This window comes from Hemicordylus capensis, chromosome 3 (assembly GCF_027244095.1).
Source record: "Hemicordylus capensis ecotype Gifberg chromosome 3, rHemCap1.1.pri, whole genome shotgun sequence".
In the NCBI taxonomy this organism is placed as follows: domain Eukaryota; kingdom Metazoa; phylum Chordata; class Lepidosauria; order Squamata; family Cordylidae; genus Hemicordylus; species Hemicordylus capensis.
This window is the reverse complement of record NC_069659.1, coordinates 110,433,321-110,451,561: the sequence shown is the minus strand read 5'-3', so window position 1 is coordinate 110,451,561 and position 18,241 is coordinate 110,433,321. Positions and strand designations below refer to the sequence as shown.

The 18,241-nt window shown below is 43.6% G+C and overlaps 1 protein-coding gene across 3 annotated transcripts in view; it reads left to right on the top strand.

The window, feature by feature from the left end:
* Nucleotides 1–18,241, top strand: part of POLA1 (DNA polymerase alpha 1, catalytic subunit) — a 467,466-nt gene that overhangs the window by 90,634 nt on the left and 358,591 nt on the right. For all 3 annotated transcript variants that reach the window (XR_008320234.1, XM_053312417.1, XM_053312419.1), the window contains exon 25: nt 11,873–12,025. Coding sequence is in view for 2 of the 3 variants with exons in the window: in XM_053312417.1 (XP_053168392.1) it covers nt 11,873–12,025 (153 nt within the window). In the remaining variant the exon portion in view is untranslated. The remainder of the gene's footprint in view (nt 1–11,872; nt 12,026–18,241) is intronic.

The following is an 18,241-nucleotide window of genomic DNA, read 5'->3' as shown; positions in this document are numbered from 1 at the left end:
CTTCCTTCCTTCCAAAGGTGGTCTCGTCCTTCATAGGTCTCCTCTATTCACCCTGCCAGTCTTCTTTCCGAATCCTTCCACTGCTGATGAGAGGACATCGGTATTTCCTGGATGTCCGCAGAGCCCTAGCCTTCTATACTCATAGGACGTCGTCATTCTGAATCTCTCCTCCCCTCCTTGTTACCTAGAGAACCAGACAGGGATTGTCAGGCATCTTCGCAATCCATCTCCAACTGGATCATTCACACTATCAAACTAACATACCAGCTAGCAGGCCTAAAGCCTCCCTTGCCCATCAAGGCTCATTCCACCCAAGCTCTTGCCACTTCTACCACCTTTGACAGAGGTTTGCCCTTGGACTTGATATGCCAAGCTGCTACTTGGGCGACCGCTTTCTCCTTCATCAAACATTACGAACTGAACATTCAAGCTAGGAGAGACTCTGCCTTTGGGTGTGTTGTTTTGCAATCCATCTTCTCCTAACTTCTGATTCCATCACCTGCCTTACTGTGTCTCTGCTATCCAGCCTCCATGATGAAAGTTTGTAATGTATGATGGACATCTGTGCATCACACTGTCCATCTGTGTGATGCACAGAGACCACCCAGAAGAACTGCAATTGCTTACTTGTAACTGGGGTTCTTCTGGTGATCATCTGTCCATTTACATACCTGTCCATCCTCCCCGCAGCAAAGCTTCTTTCCTAGGCAGTGGACTCTGAAACTGAGGAGGTAAAGGTCTTTCAGGTGACCTTATAGCTGCTGCATGTGAGGCGAGTCCACCAGTCAGGAGAGAGAATGAGGAAACATGCAAATTCCCGATTAGACCTTCATTCCCTAGCTTGACACCCATCTTTGTAAATAGACAGATGACCACCAGAAGAACCCCAGTTACAGGTAAACAACTGCAGATCTACAGCTGTGAATGCTGGAACTGCAAATAGTAAATCATTGAGTATGGCAAAAAGGGATTAGGTTTCAAACACAAGGAAAATAACCTTAAAATAAGCCCAAAATGGAGGACATCACTGATCAGGTCTAATTCGACAAGAACCATATCAGTAGTACAGTACAGTAGTGTATGTAATGAAGAAGTTTGCTAACCCCTCAGCTGGTTCTGATTGGCAGGTTGGTATCAGAAGGTGATCATCACTTCAAGGTAGCCGGAGTCTTTTTCAAGTTGCCAGAGTCTTTTTCAAGTTGGCAAGCCATTTCAAGAACCCCCCAGTGTTGAAGTCTAGCACTTTTGCAGCACAGATCACAGGCCTGGCTGCTTGTATGGTTGTCCAGGGAGCCCTCACAGGACTAGAGTCTTCAAGCTGCCATGCACAGGAGAGTTCAAGAACATCCCAATGTTGAAGTCCAGCATTCTCACCCAGTCAGAGAAAACGGCAGCAGTTAACCACACTATACTGTTCGTCCTCTAGAAGACTGGAAGCTGGCCCTTATTCTTCTCTTTTGAGGGCACATGTGTTCTGGGCTTGGTACAGGAGCATAGGCTTTATGACACATTCCCCTGAAGCATTGCCCAAACCAACAAAGTGAGGCTGTCCTTTGCTGCTTTGAATCCCTGAGCAGTTCTTTTCTGCTTGCTGATGTAGGAATGGGATGGCATTCTCTTCCAGAACAGGCCTGTCTCATCACTGTTTTAAAAAAACCCTGTCCTGGTTTGTATCCTCCAGCCTGAACCACCTGCTGGAACTCAGCTGGGTACCAATATGCTGTCACATGGTCCTCTGATGCCACTTCCCCTGACAGCTTGATGTTGTGGAGGTTGTAGTGCTGTTTGAACCTTTGAAACCATCTCCTGCTGGCCTGGAAGTTGTGCCTGCTACTACTGCACTGCCCTCTGCCGCAAAGCACCTGTAGAGCCACAGCACTTTCTCCTGAATTGCTGGCCCATTCAGCGGAACATTCTTTTTTTTTACCCCAGCTAAGTGAGCAAAGAAGTGGTGATTCTCTTTTTAAAAAGTGGTGATTCTCTTTATTGAGCAGAGGGATTGCAACTGGCCCTTCCTAGCCCCAGCACAGCATTCCTCCAGTGGCTGTTGCTGGTGCCTATCTTATGTTTCTTTTTAGATTGTGAGCCTTTTGGGGACAGGGAGCCATCTTTATTTTTTTATTTTTCTATCTAAACTGCTTTGGAAATTTTTATCGAAAAGTGTTATATTATTTTCTGGTCCTCAATCCATGAGCTGAGGGCTTTCTCCATCTCGATGTGCGGCTCACGTGGATGGAATACCACCTTTAGACTACTGATGTGCCAGACTCCACACTGCCATGGATGCTGGTCTTGCACTTCTTGTTTGAGTGGACTGTCAGACTCGATCCTGAAGTGGTGCCCAATGGATGCCACACAGTCACCATGAGCCAGCATGTCAAGAACCTTGACCTACTTGCTCAGTGGTAGCACTTTCTGAGACCTTTTGCCAACTCAGCAGAGTTCTCAGCTGAACACTTGCTCATTTTGACTGTGGAGGAGAAAAGTTGTAACTAAACTTCTAATCAATTGCAATTAAAATGTACAGTGAGTGTACAGCACACCGGTGCTGGCAGTACTGTACAATTTCTTAAACAATTTTTAGACCAATAACTGGATGCCACATCAGTTTTCAAGGGACAAGTGAAATCAATTTCTTACATACAGCACTTTGTGCCAATCCATAATGGGGAGCTCCAGGATTTTTAATAAAATCTCAGACCAATAACGGAATGGTAGATCAATTATCAAGGGATATGTGAAATCAGTCTTTTATACTCAGCACTTTGGACTAGTTTACAGAAACCATTCATTACAGAACAGCACAGTAAAATGGATTGAGATGAAGTTTTTAAAGTTGTTTTTTATTTATTCAGGTAAATCAGGATCTTACCAAGGTTCTAGATGCTACAGGAGGTTCATCTGAGAAGGTCACTGGGAGATGGGGAAGGAAAGGCTCCAAAAGGCCTACAAAAGCCTTGAGAAGCCTCCACTGAAAAATAGATCTGAATTACAGCTAAAGTAGCGAACCGTGGCTCTAAAATATCCCTGGAGCTTCTTTCAGCACCAAGACTCCACAAAGCTGAAAAAAGCTCCACAATATTGTTTTTAATGGAAAAAACACACACACAAGCACTTAGCAAAAATCTCCAACCTCCTTCTCCTAGCTCCTCTCACTACCGTGTGGGAAGAGAATACCCAAATAAAGAAATTTCCAGTCACTAGATTGGATACGCGAATCACTGAACTGCGATTGCTGGAACTGGTGATTATTTCTAAACCATGGATATGATAAATCATGTATATTGGAACCGTGAATAACAAGATCCTCCTGTATTCCAAATGTGTCCGCACCATAGATTTGTATAAGGGCATTATAATATTGGCATTTTTCAATCCCCTTCCTAATGATCCCTAGCATGGAATTTGCCTTTTTCACAGCTGCCACACACTGAATCGACACTTTCAACAAGTTGTCCAACATGACCCCAAGATCTCTTTCCTAGTCAGTCACCGACAGCTCAGATCCTGTCAGTGTATATGTGAAGTTGGGTTTTTTTGCCCCAATATGTATAACTTTAAACTTGTTTACGCACATTTGCCATTTTGATGCTCACTCCCCCAGTTTGAAGCGCCATTGCAGCTGATTTTTATTTATTTATTTTATTTAACATATTTTTATACTGCCTAAAACTTAGGTGTCTGGGTGGTTTACAACAAAATAAAAACCGAAAGTAACATTAGTTAAAACAAAAACAAAAAAGTTTAAAACAATGCAACAATTTAAAAATTTTAAAACAATATTTTAAAACAGCATTTAAACCATTAAAACAATATTAATTAAAAGCCTGGGTGATATGCACTGCCGTGATATGATCAAAATGTCCAGCCCCAATTAATAATCTTGTGGCCCTGTTTTAGACCAAATGCCGTTTCCGGACCATTTTCAAAGGCAGCCCCACATAAATGTATTGCAGTAATCTAAGGAGGAGTTCATGTACTCTTGGGAAACGGCAGAACATTTATAACTCTTTTGCAAGTCTGTGTAGGTGGCAAAGATGGCAGCAAAGAAATCTGTTCTGCCACCATTATAGTATCAGAATGTTGTTCAGTTGAACTGTTATAGGTGTGAAGGGTGTTCTTCTTGCATATTCTTTCTCCAGGGAAATGATTATCATTAGTAGTAGTAGTATTTTATATAGTGTGGGTTTTTTTAAACCAAAAAAGTTCTCAAAGTGGTTTACATAGCAAAAGGAACAAGAAGATGGTTCCCTATCCCAAAAGCCGGGGAAGGGGGAGACCACAGTGGAGATACCAGCAACAGACACTGGAAGAATATGGTGTTAGCACTAAAGAGGGACAGCTGCTCTCCCCTGCTAAATATAAGCAGTGCTTTAAAAAGTGGTTTTTTGCCGTTAGCTGGGGTAACACACACCTGACTTGTGTCATACACCTGACTTGCAGGTGGGCTCACATCCAAGAAGATTACAGGGTCAGACTTGCTTATCTACAGTAGTAGAAGGTAGTAGTACCTTCACACCATTCTTTGGGCAGCCCAAAGTAACCACCGGAAGTAGTGATTATCTGCACTCTGCGGTGACATTTTGCTAAATTTACTTAGTTGATACAGTCAGTCACATCTGTTTGAATGCTTAAGAGTCCATGTTTGAGTGTTAATAGCATATGTCTGTTGAGGTTGTTTAGTCAGTCTTGGCCTATGGTCCTCAAGGATGTTGACAGGTTGCTTGGGGATGTGAGGTCTTCTGTCCAGTTTTGGTTCTTGTTCCTCCTGTCTGGTGAATGTAAAGTAGAACTGTTTCTGTTGGAATCAAGAGTGCTACCTTGATTGAGATTGAGATGCCTAAGGGATGGTGAAGGGGCACTTAAGAAATCATAGCTGTGCAATGATGGCCAAGCTATGTATAGGCCAGAGCTGAATGTGTTCTCCTTCAGGAAAGTAGAGAAGCATGTCATAGCAGGTCAGTGCCAGGTTTTCCTATGTAACATAGCTTTTCTGTAGGACAGATATAGCATTGGTAGCCCTTGCAGGATATCATCATCTGCGGGAATACCTTCACAATGGTGCTTCTGGAATTCTCAATGACTCTTAACCTTCCAGATGCTTTGTCTGGGGCTAGCCCTGAGTTTGAGGACTATTTATTTATTTATCATATTTTTATACAGCCTGATAAGTACATCTCTAGGTAGTGTACACAATTTAAAACAATATATTTAAAAATCAACACAGATTAAAATACACGAAACAATAAAAACAGTAGCATGAAACAGAAACACAATAAAAACAGTAGCATAAAACAATTATTAAAACAAATAAAAATAAAAATTCTAATTAAAAGCCTGTGAGAACAGGGGAGTCTTGAGGGTCTTCCTGAAAACAGAGGAGGAGATGCTCTTATTCCAGCAGGGAGCACATTCCAAAGCCCCGGAGCAGCCACAGAGAAAACGTGGTCCTGGGGTTGCCACCAAATGAGCTGGTGGCAACCGTAACCGGACCTCTCCAGAAGATCATAACAGGTGGCAGGGTTCATGACAAAGGAGGTGCCTCTCTTAAATAGCCTGAACCCAAGCCGTTAAGGGCTTTATAGGTAATAACCAGCACTTTGTATTTCACTCAAAAACATTAGCAACCAGTACAGTTCTTTTAAAACCGGTGTTATGTGGTCCCTTTGTATTGTCCCAAAGACTATTCTGGCTGCTGCATTTGGTACCAATTGTAATTTCCGGACTACTTACAAAGCTAGCCGCCCGTAGAGTGTGTTACAGTAGTCACGTCTGGAGGTTACTAGCATATGTACCAATGTTGTAAGTTCATTTACCTCCATAAATGGACATAGCTGACAGCTATACAAAGCACTCCTGGCTACTGCCTCAGCCTGAGATACCAGGGAGAGCTTTGGGTCCTGGAGCACTCCCAAGCTATGTACCTGATCTTTCGGGGGGGGGGGGTGTAACCCCCATCCAGAACAGGCAGATCTAAACCATCTCTCAGATTCCGACCCCCCACATTCAGTACCTCCATCTTATTTGGATTCAACTTCAGTTTGTTATCCCTCATCCAGCCCATTACCACTTCCAGGCAGGCATTTAGAGAAGGTGTGCCATTTCCTGATGAGGTTGACCTGGGGAAATAGATCTGGGTGTCATCAGCATATTGATAACACCCAGCACCAAACCTCTTGATAATCTCTCCTAGCAGTTTCATGTAGCAGTTTGGAGAGGAGAGCTGGTCTTGTGGTAGCAAGCCTGACTTGTCCCCTTAGCTAAGCAGGGTCCACCCTGGTTTCATGTGAAAGGGAGACTTGATATAGGAGCACTATAAGATATTTCCCTGAGGGGATGGAGCTGCTCTGGGAAGAGCAGAAGGTTTCAAGTTCCCTCCCTGGCTTTTCCAAGATAGGGCTGAGAGAGATTTCTGCCTGCAACCTTGGAGAAGCCACTGCCAGTCTGTGAAGACAATACTGAGCTAGATAGACCAATGGTCTGACTCAGTATATGGCAGCTTCCTATGTTCCTATGTAGATGTTAAAGAGCATTAGAGACAGTATGGAGCCTTGTGGAATTCCACATTTTAGTTCTCACTTTGCAGAATAGCAGTCTCCAAGTGACACCATCTGGAATCTACCAGAGATGTAGGAACAGAACCATTGTTCCACCACAGTGCCAACCAATCCCACCTCCCTCAGGTGGTCCAGAAGGATACCATGGCCAATGGTATCGAAAACCACAGAGAGATCTAAAAGGATCAGCAGAGTCATACTCCCTCTGTCGATAGCCAGTTGGAGATCATCTATCAGGCCGACCAAGGCAGTCTTAACCCCATAGCTCACACGGAAGCCAGTTTGAAATGGGTCTGGATAATCTGCATCATCCAAAACTGTCTGGAGCAGAGAGGACACCACACACTCAATCAGCTTGCCCAACCATGAAAGATTGGAAACAGATCTGTAATTAGCTAACTCCAAGGGATTTGATACAGGTTTCTTCAGAAGTGGTCTAATATTAGTTTCCTTAAGACAAGGAGGCATCCTGCCCTCCCTCAGAGAAGCATTTATAATATTTACCAGATGAGTAATCATAAGCCAACTTGGGCAAGGATCAAGAGAACAGGTTGTAGGACGCACAGTCCAAAGCAGTTTGTCCACTTCCTAAGGAATCACAAACTGAAAATGATCCAATCTAATCCCGTAAGAGGATTTGCTAGACATCTCCATAGTAGACTCTACAGTAGCTGTTTTGCTAGTGTTATGAAACCACTTTTACCACTTAAGGTATCCAGTGGTATGTAACACTTCCTGGGAAGTGTCTGCTACAAGAAAAATGAACCAATAGATTGCTGAGGCCCATTTTATTTTATAGTACTACAAGACTGTTTTGACAAGGGTGTTGGCAGCAGCAAACTCATATACCAGATTTTCAGTATTGCTTCTTCTTGCTAAAAATCCTGGCAGAGTGCTTTCTCAACCCCCATGTGTTCCTGAAGGGTATCTAGTTCCTTAACTCACCTCTAGTTCCTAAATGTCTTCATGCTTCCTGTGGGAACTGACCCTAGAGATTTTTCCCCTAGTTGGGATTACCTCTGTTCATAGCGTCTTTGAAATTAGTGTTAGTGATGGGCAAGTTCTTTCTCACATACATCATAATAAGTTGGGTTAGGACAAATTGTCTTGGAGAAAGCTCACCTTTTTTGCACATTATTTTCTGGCTTGTAATATTAGAGCATCATAAACCTGGGGTGAGCTCTCTGCCATCCAAAACTTACTCTTGTTAAGGGGGCGGCTGGCAGCAGTGGTGAAGCCTTTTTTTAAGCTTCTAGGAGACACTGGAACTGCATTTCCTGTTCCCTGGTCTAATGTACACTTTGTGTGAATGCCCAGACTTTCCATGGGTGCTACTAGTTCTTTTCCTTTTGCAAGAGTAAGTATTGGGGAACAGGTGGACCAGTGCATGCAAAGTCGGACACTGGGATGAGCCCATTATGAGCTGTACTGAAAATGTACAAGGGAGTTGGACATAGCTTATGAAGAGGCTAGGGAGAATATATCTCCAAACGCTTACAGTTCCAAACTTCTGTACCAGCTATAGGCCAGAGCTGAATATCTTCTCCTTGGGCAGAGTAGGGGAGCATGTCCTAGCAGGTCAGTTCCAGGTATTCCTATTTGACACTGAAGGTCTTTTTTGAATCCTTTAGCCACTTCTCTCTGGAGATAAGGCTTTTTTTCACCTGGGCTATCACCAGATGGTTATAGGACTGTATTCTGTTCTAATGATTTATTTATTGAAATAGTATTATCACTTTGATTTTAAAAAATCCTCAAAGTGGCTCTAGTTAAAAGAAATAAAAATAAAATAAAATCCATTTAAGCTGGAATAAAATAACTGTAAAGGAGCCAGAAGAGAGAGGGAAGTTATACCTTGGGGCAGTGGTTCCCAAACTGGGAGCCTCCAGCTGTTGCTGAACTACAGCTTCCATAATCCCCAGGCACAATAAATTGTAGCTGGGACTGATGGGAGTTGTAGTTTAACAACATCTGGAGGCTCCCAGTTTGGGAACCACTGCCTTGGGGGATCAGCCATACATATTCATAATGGTCTTTCAAAGACCATAAATGATCTTTCAAATATTCTGGATCCAAAAAGGCTTAGAATCTGGATGTCTGAAAGACCATATTTTTCTATTTGAGGTCTATGGTCAGTATCTGAAGCCTTGCTCTGTATCCTGTTGCTGTTGGGTGCAACTGGCCAAGATGCAGGACAGAGCAGAGGCGTATCTAGGGAAAATAGTGCCTAGGGCAAGCACTGAAATTGCGCCCCCTGTCCAAACATGACTGACACCCATCTTTCAGATAACTTTACCATAATAACAGCTCAAAAATACAAGTCAAGCTTGTTAATCTTTTAATATTTCAAAAACTATTTAGCAGTGGACGTAGGCAGACCAAAAAATGCTGGAAAACTACAAATTTCAGTATGCTGAGGCTCATGAAATACCCCAAAACTATATGGAGGTATACTTGGAAAACTAAATAGAAGTGTCTGTCTAATGCTCTACTATTCATTGTTGCATCACTATTACATAAGTTTTAAAAATAAATGGAAAATTTGACTTTTCCTAGATACTCTGAAAATAATAGAAGGATATGCAGAATAAACTGGGTCACTGCTTGGAATATATTCTAGTATTTCAGAAAGACAGTTAAAATGAGAGAAAGAGAGCAAGAAACTCCCAGTGGGCCTTAATACTAAGGATTTCACACTGATTCAAAGACAAACTCGCCATTAATAGCCATATTATTAAGACATCACATTTAACTCACTTATCACAAGAAACAAAGTAAGAGCAAATCCTAGCTCCTAGATACAATCCTAGCTCATGTGTTTCAGCTCAGTATTCACAAGCTCTGATTCTCTGTACATAGTGCCAAACTAAATATGTGTACAGTGACTTATATTATATTAAATTTATTTATTTTTACATGTAGCCCCTTCGGGAGGCTTCCTAATGGCCATGGGGGGGGCGGTCTGCCAAGGTTCCCCATCCCCCTGCTGGTCCCTAGGGCCTCACAGGGACCATTTGAGCATGTGTGGTGACCATTTTTAATTGTTTTTTTTAAAATGGCCGCTGAAAACAAAATGGACACCATGCATGCTCAAATGGCCTCTGCGTGTCCTGGCATGGCCTGGGGCCTCACAGAGGCCATTTGAGTATGCGCGGTGGCAATATTGTTTTCAGCAGCCATTAAAAAAATTTTTTTTTTAGAAAATGGCGCCCCCCTTCAAGTGGCACCCGGGGGACGTGCCCTGCCTGCCCTACCCTAGATACGCCCCGGGACAGAGTCTTTTCAGTGGCAGGGGCAGGATCCACACTGTGTGCGAGGGGGGGACACTTTTTTTGCCAGGCCTTTTATATTAGTGAAACTACAGTATTGCTTGTTTTCTGCATCTGATGCTTTTATACTGGTTTTACATACTTTTGCTCTGGTTTTATTGTTTTTATCCTACTTTCCAGTAGGCTTATGAGATGACCCAGCATTCCGTGTGTGTGTCCGTCTGTGTATCCGTCCTGTCCAGACCAATATGAACTGAATCGGGTACAGTTGTAGGGACACATCAGGACATTTCAATGGCATTGTTTGTGATGATGTCATCCACCCTGATCCATTATGGCAGATGTGTGAATGTTTGAGGTTCAAGTGGCTAACTTGTGGACAGTCCAATTGATTTGAACCAAATTTGGTACAGTTGTAGTGAGTGGCACGTTAGGGACACCTCAATGGTGTAATTTGTAATTTGTCATCCACCTCGATTCAAGATGGCGGATGCGTGAACATCTGAGGTGTAATTGGGAACCAGTTTGGACCACATTTGGTACAGTTGTAGGGGAACACATAGGAATACCTCAAACACATAGTTTGTGATGATGTCATCCACCCCAATTCAAGATGGTGGAAGCAAGAATGTTTGAGGTGCAAATGGGCTAACTTGTGAATTAACTGCCTAACCAATCTGGACCAAATATAGCCCAGTTGTAGGGATAGAGAAAGGAAAGTAGGCAGATTAGTTCTTACTGAACAACTTGTTAGATTTTTGATATTGTGCACTGTTTTATATTGTTTCATTAATGGTTGTATGTGTTTCTGTTCTTTTATATTTGTTGTGGATATTTTAAATAGTTGTCTGCCCTTTTTGGGGGGGGGGCTTTGTTGTAGTTGTTGATAATTGCTAGATTTTGTTGTAAGCCACCTTACCCTAACCCTAACCCTTAAATGGGACTGAAACGCAGAAGAGAAATATTTAAATAAATGTATTAGTCTAACTTATTCAAAATTAGTATAAGGCTCATCTGTTGCAGGTAAACAACTACCTATTCTATTTTACTACTACTTCATTCAGATCCAAAACTTATCTGCTGTAAAGGTTAGCAATGAGGGACAGCATGGGGCACAAATGAGCATGCTGTCTCCCATGCTGTTTAACATCTATATGAAACCACTGGGTGAAATCATCCGGGGACTTGGAATGAGTTGTCGGCAGTATGCAGATTACACTCAGCTTTATCTCTCCTTAACACCTAATCCTAGAGAGGCAGTTAATGTCCTGAGTTGTGGCGGGGGGTGGGGCTGGAGGCAGTGATGGGTTGGATGTGGGCTAATAAACTGAGACTGAATCTGGGCAAGACGGAGGTGGTGATGGTCTGTAGGAGAGCCAGTTGGGATAAGTGGATATGACCAGTTCTGGATGAGATTGCACTCCCTTTGAAAAAGCAGGTGTTCAGCTTGGGGGTATTGCTGAATCCTGGCTCTGCTTTTGGAAGCTCAGGTGGAGGTGGTATTTTTATTTTTTTTACATTTCATATCCCGCTCTTCCTCTAAGGAGCCCAGAGCAGTGTACCACATACTTAGGTTTCTCCTCACAACAAGCCTGTGAAGTAGGTTAGGCTGAGAGAGAAGTGACTGGCCCAGAGCCCCCCAGCAAGTATCATGGCTGAATGGGGATTTGAACTCTGGTCTACCCAGTCTTAGTTCAGCACTCTAACCACTACACCACGCTGGTTCTTGCTGATAGCCAGGGGTGCCTTTGCACAGCTTTGTCTAGTGTGCCAGCTGCGTCCCTTTCTCGAGTAGGCAGATCTGGCTACAGTTACCCATGCCTTAGTCATGCCACAGCTGGATTACACACTCTACATGGGGCTGCCCTTGAAGAATATCTGGAAACTATTTTTATATTCCAGTTCAATATTTTTATTGTGTAACTGATTTATAGTTTTATATTTTAAATATTTTGTTATCTGCCTTGAGATTGTTTTAATGAGAGGCAGTATAAAAATCTAACAATAAATAAAAATAAATAAAGTGTCAAACTAATTGTTTCACAGGTTGTAGAAGAAGAAGAAGAAATTCCTGAATTGCCAGATCCATCTCTAGAAATGGGAATCTTGCCTAAAGAGATAAGGAAGTTAGTTGAGCGAAGACGTCAAGTGAAGCAGTTGATGAAACAGCCTGACTTAAATTCTGATCTCTACTTACAGGTATTTCAGAAAAGCACTTGTAGCTTTAGTCTGACTTCACTGTGAAGCCTTAGATCTGGATCAAGATCTGTAGAAATCCATAAGAATGGGTAATATGCCTGTGCAGGACCCGCTCGGGAACATGCTGCAGCTTGTCGCAGTGACCAAGCCCTGCCTCCATGCCTTCAGCAGGTGGGCTGGGCAACATGCTCTTCGGTTCTTTTCTGACCACTGTTGTGTGCAGACCTCAGGCTGTTGCTCCTTGTCAGACTTGTTCTTCTTGTGAGTTTATCTAATGAATGAATGAATAGTTTATTACGGTCCATGACCAGATAATAAAACAGAATACAGCATAAACATAAGACAAAAGTTCAGAACCATAACTTAGTTAAAAGTGACTTTAAAAACTCCCAGCTGAGTTGTTCTTGTCATAATTTGCTAGCCGCTGCACAAAATCTTGCTAACCTCTCTGTGACCTCCATGTGACTATCCATTAAAAAATGGGAAACATAATAATTATCTGAGTGACCTGGCCTATTTTTTAATGGCTCTATCCAGATGGAGCAAATGGTCTTATAGAAAACACAGTATAGTAAAACGTGGGCTACCGTCTCAATATCACCCACATCACATGGGCATAGCTGATTCCTTAGAGAAATTATTTTAAATCTTCCGTCTATGACGGCAGAAGGCAACACATTGAATCGTGCTTGTGAAAATGCTCTCCTCTGACTTAATGTGGTCAGGCGAGTGAGGAATGCTGCAGGATGAGGATAATTTGGAAAACTACCTAGGGTGTTTTGGGAAGTAACCAGGCTTAGGTCCCTTTGTTTCTTCGTATCTAACACTCTCCGATTGACAATCTTTTTGGCAACATCAGGGCATAAAGAAAGTAAGTATTGCCCTGAGAACCCACATTTACCTAGAGTAACCTGCAAGCTCTTACTCCAAGATGACTGTAATTCATCTTTCAAAACTAAGGGCACAAGGCCCAATGGGCAGGCGTGGAGTTTGAGCCAGAAATTAACTGTACGAAGCCATGCCTGTGCTTCGATGCTGATTACTCCAGATTCCAAATGCAGAGCAGCATTCGGAACACATCTCGGATTTTGTCTAAAAGAAAAAAGAAAATTGGACTGATTCTTGGCTTTGACTAGGAATGGAATTTAATGACTACTCTGGTGACCTGTATATTGGAATGGACTTTGATGACTATTTGGATCATGCGGACATAGCTGAGGAGAAACGGACCTTCAAAAGATGTACTGGCTGTAATGCCAAACTCCCTTCGAAGATCCTGCATGACTTGTGTTTAATCTGTTTGGGAGAAAAACACGATATCTCTTCCTGCAAGATATGCTTGTCCTTTTTGAAACAAAGGAGGAAAAAAACAGGCTTTGAGGCTTCGCACTGCCATTTATGATGAGGTGCTAAATCCCTTGATATCGGGAGAACTCCATGCTTCAGTTTCTACATGGACTGTGAAGGCATCTACATCGATCCAGAAACCATCAACTCCAGCGCGTTGGCCTCATACTGAATCCCTAAACTTTTGTCGTAATCTACGCATTCAACATTGGACATTTGGCATCTAAGTGACATTGTGAGCCAGTGTAGTGTAGTGGTTAGGGTTGAGAAGAAAGAAAAACAAGTCAAAATAATCGACATAGCAATACCAGGGGATAGCAGAATAGAAGAAAAAGAAATAGAAAAAATCACAAAATACAAAGATCTACAAATTGAAATTGAAAGGCTGTGGCAGAAGAAGACCAAAATAATCCCAGTGGTAATTGGCGCCCTGGGTGCAGTTCCAAAAGACCTTGAAGAGCACCTCAACACCATAGGGGCCACAGAAATCACCATCAGCCAATTACACAAAGCAGCTTTACTGGGAACAGCCTATATTCTGCGACGATATCTATAACAACAGCAACAACATTGACAATAAAATTCAGCCATCCCAGGTCCTTGGGAAGGACTCGATGTCTGGATAAAACAAAGCAGTCAATAATAACACCTGACTGTGTAAGATAATAATAATAATAATTTGGATCGGAGGATTCTCAGCCTTCCCAAAGATCGAAAAAGCCAAAGACGATGGACCTGACAAAAGAAAGGACAGTCTCCCTCTGTTATGCAAACATTCAGCAGCATTCAACAACCATTGACGTCGAAAGCATCGGATCTAGCGACTATGGAGCCTGTCAATGTCTAACGTGTGTCGACACCTAGACCCACAGCATTGAGGACTCTCTCTCCAATGCCTGCACCAACGCCGGTAGATTCTCCGCCGGCATCAAAACCAGAAGCTCGACATCAAGAAATTCCTTTGCAGGCTCCCATGGATCGACATCAAGAGGTGCCATCGATGTCGACTTGCTCCGCTTCGACGCCGATAGCTCGAAGTGCCATTTTGACTCTCGATACACTTGTTTCATTGGCTACCAACATACCGACTTTCAGTATCGAGGAAGATAGGGAAGTGGCCATGGATACAACAGTGCATACCTTATTGTCTTGGAATCTCCTTCGACTACCCCCTCAGCTTCAACTTTCAAGGGGTTTCCACAGATGTCTACGACTGGGACATCTAAGGAAATGATTGCACAACAACCAGTTCTGTTAATGGCTGCACACTTGGAAACCTCACTGTGGCATACCTGTGGCTTTTCTTACTCATCTGCAGCAGGGGATGCCCTCACTTCGGCTCCTTTGGGGATGGTCTCCCCTGGATTGCCTTACAGTTTCCAAGAAAATCAGTCTTGGGGCAATCACAAGCTTCCATTCGTACGGTCCGATTCAAACCAACATGCATGACTTCTACAAAGGCCACACAAACAACTTTGAATGTACTCCTTCATATCAGGACTAAAACACCGATCCCTCAGACTACTGAGACCAGACATTCACGCCGGTTCCTCCCTTGCAGTCTACATCAGATCACCATGGATCTTCAGATTTTGAATCTGACCCGGATGACCCAAATAGTAGGGTGGACCCTCCTGTAGATGTGGCCCCATCTATGCACGTGTCTCCTAACGAAGAGATGAAAGCATATCATCGGCATGTGCATGATATGGCAAAAGCAATGGGCCTAGATCTTAAGTCAGAAATGTCTACCATCGATGACCCTTTGTACAATTTTCTGTTCAGGTCAGAGGCTACTCAACCTGTAACCCTTCCCATGCTCCTGGTCATTATGAGAGCAGCTAAATGTGTGTGGGAGCATGTCCACCCCCACTTCCAAAAGCCTAGAACGCCTGTATAGGGTACAGTCTAAGGACAATGAATATCTCCTAAAACATCCAGCACCCAATTTATTGGTAATCGACTGTGCCACGTCCTCTAGTTTGAAATCTGGATACAGACATACGACCCTGGTGGATAAAGAGGGGAGGAAATTGGACATCCTCGGAAGGAAACTGTATTCCACCTCTTGTTGGTTGGTCAAAATTGTTAATTATTTGGCCTGTACTGTGAAGTACACCCACGGGCTCTGAGAGGACTTGTATAACTCGATAGACGTCCTTCCCCCAGAGGAATTCAAGAAAAAACTTCAAGATATTCTGGATAAATCAGAGGCTTACCAGGCAGCAGCTGAGTATGGCCAAACATCTGGCCAAATCTGAATCCCATTTCTTAACAGCAGCAATCTCACTGCATCGGCATGCATGGCTCCACTCTACTAATCTGCATGGGGACATGAAGGAGAAAATCAAAAGGCTTACCTTTCGACGGGAAAGACTTGTTCAGTGAGACCTTGGACTCCACTAGGGAGCAAATGAAAAAGTCTAAATTTAGAGCCAAGACTTTTACCTCTACACCTGTCTCTTCCTATGGCTCCAAATACCGCCAATATTCCAGACAGAAAACCACGTACAAACATCAAGAACAACTTGATTTTAGGAGACAGTATTAGCCCTACAAGTGCCCTTTCCAGGACAAAGGGAAACAGGCTCAAAGCCAGCCTACTAAACAACCGGAGCCTCAGAAGCACCTTTGTGACTCCAGACCACTTATTGCTTCACTTGGATCTTCCATCTCTTCCACTATCAGGGGCCACAACACCTTGGCAAGTGAGGGGCAGCATTTCTCTCACACGTTTTGTTCCTCTGCCAGCTTCCAACATCAGGCTGGCATGCCATGCCCCTGCATGGCACCACATAACATTGGACTACTGGGTTCTGAAGATTGTATCCTTGCGTTACGCTATAGAGTTCAGAACAACCCCAAAGTTTACAGGGATGAGGTTCACTCAACCTTCCCAGGCATTATTGGAAGAAGTGAAGGAGCTCCTAGCCAAGGGGGCTATTGCTCCGGTGCAGTGGTTGTACAGATGGGAGGGCGCCTACTCCCGTTACTTCTTGATCCCCAAAAGGGATGGCGGTATTCGACTGATAATGGATCTCCGCCTCCTGAACAAGTTCGTCCATGTAAGGAAGTTCAGCATGATAGTGTTACAAGAAATTTTACCTCTTCTATACCAGGAGAACTGGCTTGTGACACTAGATCTCAAGGACACGTACTTCTACATTGGCATCAGGAAACAACACAGGGAATATCTCAGATTTGCTGTGGGAAGTCAGGTGTACCAGTACACAGTCTTACCCTTTGGACTCGCCCCCGCCTCCAGAGTATTTATGAAATGCATGGCAGCAGTGGTGGTGTACCTTTGGACACAGGGCATATTGGTCTATCCTTAATTGGACGACTGGCTTCTGATGTCCAAGGTCAAAAAGAATTACTTTCACAAACACAATATAACTTGGGGATCCAAGTCAATTGGGGAAAGTCCAAATTGGAGCCGGTTCCAACGATCAATTACATTGGAGCAGTTCTGGATACAAGGGCCAAAAAGGCATACTTACCTCAAGAACATTTTGAGTGCATAAGGACTTGGTGCTCCATGTCCAGCAACATCCTTCTCAGCTGGCTCGACTCATTCAGAGACTATTGGGTCTGATGGCATCCTGCAACACAGTGGTGAGATATGCTTGGTTAAAAATACGAAAACTGTAAATGTGGTTTCTATCGGTCTCCTGCGTGAATATAGACCAGCAATCCCTACGTCTAACAATCCCGGTTCAAATTCTGTACTCACTTACTTTGTGTTCGCTGAGCAGGAATCTACTGGAAGCGGTTCCTTTTCTAATGACAACTCCTCTATCTGGCTTATGACAGCTGCTTCACTCCTGGGCTGGTGGGCCCACTGTGGGGCCCACCAAATACAGGTCTAGTGGTCTTTTCAACAGAAACAACTCTACATCAACTTCCGGAGCTTCTCGCTGTCTTCAAAGCAATGAAGGCCTTCCTTCTGCTTTTACAGGGGAAAGTGGTGCAGGTACGTACAGTTGGACAATACTACAGCCCTGGCCTACATAAACTGCCTGTGGGGGCACTGTATCTCGGAGCCTTTGTGCTCTCTGCCTTCTGTCATGGCATTGGTGCATCCAGCATCAAGTGTATCCATTAGCCATACACATAAAGGGCCTAGACAACATCCTGGCAGATGATTTGAGTCAGATTTCCTCTCAACAACATGAGTGGGAGATCAAAACGGAGTACATTGCACCACTCTTTTCAAAGTGGATGCTACCTACCACTTTGCCACTTTGGAGAACAAGAAATGCAACCGCTTTTGCTCAAGAGCGGGACATGACCTGTTATCTCTTGGAGATCCCTTCCAGCTGGACTGGCAGCAGGAAATCCCTTATATGTTTCCGCTTTGACCGCTGATCAGCCGAATAGTTCCCATTTTCTAACAGCTCCTACATCCTATATCCTGGTGACACCATGGTGGCCAAGGCAACCATAGTTTCCCCAGGTAGTCAGATTTCCAAGGAACCACTACTAAAGACTACCGCAAGTAGTGGATCTTTTAACTCTGGACAAAGGCCAGGTACTGCATCCAGATGTTCTGACGCTTCACCTAGCATGGCGGATTGACTCCTGTTCAGGAGACTTCAGGAGAAAACCCCCAAATCCACAATTTCAGAAAATTAGAATATTACATGGAACCAAGAAGACAAGGATTGAAGAAAAGAACAATATCGGACCTCTGAAAAGTATACAGTGTACTGTGCTTGATTGGCCAGCAAACTCGCCTGACCTGACCCCATAGAGAATCTATGGGGCATTGCCAAGAGAAGGATGAGAGACATGAGACCAAACAATGCAGAATTGCTGAAGGCCGCTAATGAAGCATCCTGGTCTTCCATAATACCTCATCAGTGCCAC